The sequence below is a fragment of the Hordeum vulgare genome, chromosome 2H (assembly GCF_904849725.1).
Source record: "Hordeum vulgare subsp. vulgare chromosome 2H, MorexV3_pseudomolecules_assembly, whole genome shotgun sequence".
NCBI lineage: Eukaryota > Viridiplantae > Streptophyta > Magnoliopsida > Poales > Poaceae > Hordeum > Hordeum vulgare.
This window is the reverse complement of record NC_058519.1, coordinates 621,722,449-621,727,925: the sequence shown is the minus strand read 5'-3', so window position 1 is coordinate 621,727,925 and position 5,477 is coordinate 621,722,449. Positions and strand designations below refer to the sequence as shown.

Here is a 5,477-nt window from a genome sequence, read left to right as displayed (position 1 = left end):
AACCTATTGACCTAGTGCCGAATACCAGTTGTCGTTTTATGCGTGTTTTTAGCTTTTCAGGTTTACAGTACCAAACGAAGTCCTAATATATTTCTACAAAAATGTGGTTAAACTTAAAGAGGGTTGAATTTTCAAAAAATATATTTTAAGATGAATTGAGTATAAAAAATATGAAAATCCAAAAACATCAACAACGCAGCAAAGCGAGTTCAACCCTTTTAGTATACTAACTCCGGGTCTTGTCAATCTGAAATTTGGGCGCCTAATCAAGAAATCACACAAATACACGAGCTGTTGCAATGACAATGTAATACCTCTTGGTGAATCAGGTCATAGGGCCTTACAGTGCCAAGATCAAGATATATCCACATATAAGATGAAATGTTTGACAGGATTATTCACAGAAGGTGTTCCATAAGAATGATACACATCATTACATAAAATCAGTACTAGCACATGTCTTAAACAACATAAAACCAGACTGGGACCGCTGGAAGGCAATGGATACCAAACTTTGAAGAGTAAATATGTTGCACATACAAGTGCCGACAAATGCTGATGACGACATCAATATATAATCACAAATTTGCTGAAACGATTAAAAGTACTACACAACTGCAACTGACAGATGCACCATACAAGACCGACACCGCAGGGAGAACTGAGCCGCCACATCTAGATATAAACCTCTGGAACATGCAGGGTCTTCTGATGCATTTCGTTAGTGTCCCAATGACTTCTGAAATCCTTGTGCAAATACTTCAGTGTAAGCTTCTTAAGGGAGCGGAGGGATTCAATGCCTTGAGGGACCTTACCAAGCTTCGGCAACGAGATAATATACAGACCTTCAACGCATGGAAGAGCCCCCTCAGTGATGTCTAGTTCACTGACACCAGGCATGCGCATTAAGATAAGTGTCTTCAGGTTTGGAAAGGAATCTGCAGAAAGAGCCAGAGTATTTGCACCATGTATGTTGTTAAGTTTCAGATACGCGAGGTTTGGCATGTGCCGCGCAAGCACCTCTAGCGGATCTTCCACAAGGTGACACCAGCTTAGAGCTAGATATTTGAGATGTATCCCATGCTTCAGAAATATCGGGCAATTTAGTGTCCCCTTGGCCCATTTCCCTCTGATAATCAACTTGTGTAGATCTGTGGACCTTGGCTGGAGAGCCTCAAAGCAAAGTGCCTCATTCTCATCCCTTGCACAAAGAAGCAAGCTTGAAAGAAGTGGCATATTTGAAAGGGTAGCAAACAGATTTGCACACTCAGCGACACTAATATTATCAATCCACAGACTTCTTAGTTGCATCAGTTTCTTCAGCTGCTCAGGCAAGTCATTACTGGATTCCACGGTCTCAAGAGTTTGCAGTTCGTCCAAGTTGGACAACTCTTTGGGTGCTTGCATTCCATTGAAGTACCGAAACTCCACCTGCTTCTCATCAACATATCTATCGGCTAAAAGATGTTGCAGCTTCTTGATCTTGACGAGCCCTCGTGGTAGCTTCTCTATTTTGGTTTGCTTGATGTCGAGGGTGTGGAGGCGAGACAAATGCTCAACAGAGTCCGGAAGTGACTTGACCTTGGTGCGTCTTAACCCAATATAACGTAGATTGAACTGAGACCCAATCGATTTTGGCACTTCAGTGATTTCAGAGTCTTGCAGCTCAAGAACAGTAAGGTAGTTGGATACCGACAAAATTGATGATAGCATGTCAGGCGAGGATGGAATTACTCCTAGGGACACTACTGTACGAAGATGTGAAAGCTTAGCTTTCAGTGCAATGTCCTCTTTCCATTCACATGACGACAGACGGCGAATATCCACCATTGCGCCGTAATCATCTGTTGAAGCAAATCTCTCTTCTTTAGCAACAGAACTAGCCAGTTCCCGCATAATATCATGCATCTTACAGATGTTGACCCTACCAAGCTCATCATACTCCACCACCTCAAGCATGTTGCGGTGGATCAGCTCCATGAGATTTCCCTCAGCTACCATCTCTGGCGTGTTCTTTCCCTTGCTCAGCACAAAGCCTTCTGCAACCCACAGCCTCACAAGGCTGTCACGTGACATGGGGTAATCTTCAGGGAAGAGACTGCAATATAAGAAGCAGTTTCTCAGATCGTCTGAAAGGTCATGGTAGCTCAGATTTAAAATTGCTCGGACATGATCATTGTTTGACAACTCGTGTCCAAGCTGATTGTACGTTTGCTTATAAACATCTAAATTTTGCCTTGAAGACAACATGCTGCCAATGGTAACAATTGCTAGAGGCAGGCCATGACACTTTTCAACAATAGAAGTAGCAATTGTCTCAAGATCCTTGGGGCATGTATGGTCCTTCCTGTTGTAAAAAGCCCTTCTACAGAAGAGCTTAAATGCATCAGGATTACTCAATGGCAGGAGCTCAAGGTGACGTGTGGGAGAAGAAATTCCGGCAACATGGTCCTTCCGTGTTGTAATGATGATGCGGCTTCCTTGGAGATTCTGGAAAGCATCACATATTTTGAAGTATACCTCTTGCTCCCAGACATCATCCAGCACAATCAGATATCTTCTATTTTCAAGTATCTTCTCTATTTCCCTTTTCAAGTCATATATGTCCATTTTGTCCATGCCTGCTGACAATGGTTTTTCGGTGTATCCAATCTTCCATAGTATCTTCCTCAACAGAGCATCAACAGTGTAAATTTGTGACACAACGATCCATGCATGTGCAGGGAACTTGATCTTTTCACATTCATAAACATTTGAAACCAGGGTAGATTTTCCCAACCCGCCCATGCCTGATACTGTTATCACATTGTTCTCCGTCTCTTTGGTGTGCAGCCATTTGGTCAGCAATATCCTGTTTTCTTCAATTCCTACTAGATCTTGATCTTTGACAAATTCAGGGAAGCTGTCCTGGGACCACCGTCTTTCCATCTCAGTAAGTGGGTCCGGGAAAAGCTGGAAGGGCTGCAACCATCGTTCTTTCAACTTTATAACTTGCTCAATCTCCTCCTCTACCACAACTACCTCATCCGCAATTTGACTGAAAACTACATAATCATTTCCATTCCATAGTTTCTTCAGGCGACTTTGTTCCTTATGTTTAAGCACATGGTATGAATATTTATCCATTACATCTTCAACATGGTAGGCCACGTTTCGGACTTCCCCAATCCAATTCTTGACACCTTTGTCAATGAGGTATACAGTATCTATCTGCATTATTACATTACTCATCATAGTCAGTTGCTTTCTTATTTGGTCAACCTTTACCGGCAGTTCCTTCAGATTAGTAACTTTTAAGGAGAGCTCAGATATGATGGCCTTGATGGCTTCATCTCCTAAAATGGAACCAATCTTCGTTACAGCAATAAGTACAGCCTCGGCCATTTGAGCTGTTCAGCAAAGAGAGTGCATGTTACATGATAGAGTAGAAAAAATCATCTAGAAGTAACCGAATTAGCTCATGCATGAATAAGTAGTACTAGCTTATAACCCTTGGCCCATGTCATTCCATTTTTTTCTCAACTAAGTTTATCGATTATAGCATATCTAAAACCAAACTATGATCTATCATGTGTGAAGATACCAGGTATCACCACATCAGAGTATCCTTTTTGCCCACTGAAATCACCCCATGGGTCAGAGTTAACGGCAAACAAACAGATGGAATTCCCAAGTGAACTTCACCCGGCAGAATTTGGAAAAGATACGAGGATTTTCGCTCACGTTCTAGAATAGTTAATCTTTGGAAAAGGCAGCTTTTGATACCGGTGGTTCACATCATCAGCTAGTACTGCTCACCTTCTAGACACTTGTAGCAGGTGGCCTATGGAGCAGGACAGCACTCACATGCCGAATGAACGACCAGTGTGATCAATTCTGCAGCATAAGAAAAGAGAAACCGGACATCAGAGTATGTAGCCAAGGACACAGTCACAGAGATGAGCAATTAAGACTTGACATACACAATATTTAGTTATTTACTTATTTAATACTCCTACTACAATTAGAAGAAATAAAAATTGGCAACAGGTTTCGGCCTCTAGGTCGTGGTTGGGACATTCTGGCGAACACATGGCAGGCGAAAACTTTTCTCTAGTAAAACTGCAGACAATAATCTAGAATTTTATCTGGAACACATGCATGAAGCCGTTGGATTACAACGCTCCCAACTCCCAACCGTACTATGCTCCCAACATAGTAGTCCGCCAATCACCCGAGAAGCCGCGCGTGATGAAACTATGTACTACCACAGACTAATAATACATGTATGAAGAGTACCTGATGGGCTCTGCAGCAGAGCCGAGGGGAAAGAAGGGGGCTGCTGGATCTGCAGTGGGCGAGAGCAAGGCTAACTAAATCGGCTCGGCTTGTGAGAGTGATTCATGCGAGGGGGGGCGTTGTGCACGGCATACATACTGGGCGAGCTTCATCAGTGGAGGCGGCTGGAGAAGGACATAAGAGGAACAAGATGCAAGTGCAATCAATCAGTGAGCGATGGCGAGTTTGGCGACCTGCTTAATTTTCTGCCGTCTCTCTCCTTTTCAAGATCACTTTGTTTTTTTTATTGTTTTTTTGAGGGGATCACTTGTTCTTTTCTTAATAGAGCAGGTCAAGTCGTGCCTCTAAAGCTTTCATTTCATTAGTTGAAGCTGGTAGGGCAAGAACTCTTTTGTCCAAAAGTATCGCGACTTCACTGTGCAAGTCTCCATTTGATGTTATCTTTTCCTATCTCCCTTTTTTTTTAAGATCCAGCTCGAAGGCTGGCTTGGATTGATTCATAGCAGAGAGCAAGTAGGAATACAAAGGGTGGTTTCGATCATGAGACCAAAGACGTAAAAAAAAAGACAAAATAAAACTAACACGCTATCTCACGGAGGGTCCCCTTTTCTAAAAAAAAAAAAATCTCACGGAGGGTCCAAAAAGGGTGCTTCAAAAATGCTGCTTCCGTTTGGCGCCAAGACTCAAGAGTTCTCTTGATAGTCGTGTTGATACTTATCAGCGATGGTACCTTGTTTCTGTAAAGTACAATCTTTTCTCTCCTTCGAGAGCTCGGAAAGAATTAGGATGATTGTGGTTTTGATGGCCTTCTTGTGTTGAGAGCTTGCTCCACTGATCATTTCAGCTATGATGACTGCTGGCTTAGTCTTGTTTTGCCACTTGCTTGGATGGAGCGAGCTGCAGCCGTTTCCACCCGCCGGCGCAGCCCACACCACACTCGACATCGGGCACTGCCAGAACAGATGTTTAGAGGATTCCAAACTTCGGATGCACAGCTGACATAATTATTCGTTTGACCATCCCCTTCTTTGCAGACGATCATTGCACCATAGTCTGTTATTGAGAAGCAGCCATGTGAAAACCTTCAGCCAAGCAGGTGCCCAAGTGCTCCGAATTATTTTTGTGAAATCTGATTTCATGAAACCTTGAAATTGGGCCTTGTATGCAGAGCTAGCAGGGTACATTCCTGATGCCTCATG

General features: G+C 43.0%; 1 protein-coding gene across 2 annotated transcripts; it reads right to left on the bottom strand.

The window, feature by feature from the left end:
• Positions 1 to 343: 343 nt before the first annotated feature.
• On the bottom strand, positions 344 to 4,515 carry LOC123427955 (disease resistance protein RPM1-like). Of its 2 annotated transcripts, XM_045112100.1 has the most exons (3): positions 4,279 to 4,515; positions 3,799 to 3,876; positions 344 to 3,389 (listed from the first exon to the last, which is right to left on the bottom strand). In XM_045112100.1, the coding sequence occupies exon 3, from the start codon at positions 3,382 to 3,384 to the stop codon at positions 676 to 678; it is 2,709 nt and encodes a 902-aa protein (XP_044968035.1). In that variant the 5' UTR covers positions 3,385 to 3,389; positions 3,799 to 3,876; positions 4,279 to 4,515; the 3' UTR covers positions 344 to 675. The 2 variants fall into 2 exon arrangements, with proteins under 2 accessions (XP_044968035.1, XP_044968036.1); XM_045112101.1 differs by lacking the exon at positions 3,799 to 3,876.
• Between the last annotated feature and the right edge of the window lie 962 nt (positions 4,516 to 5,477).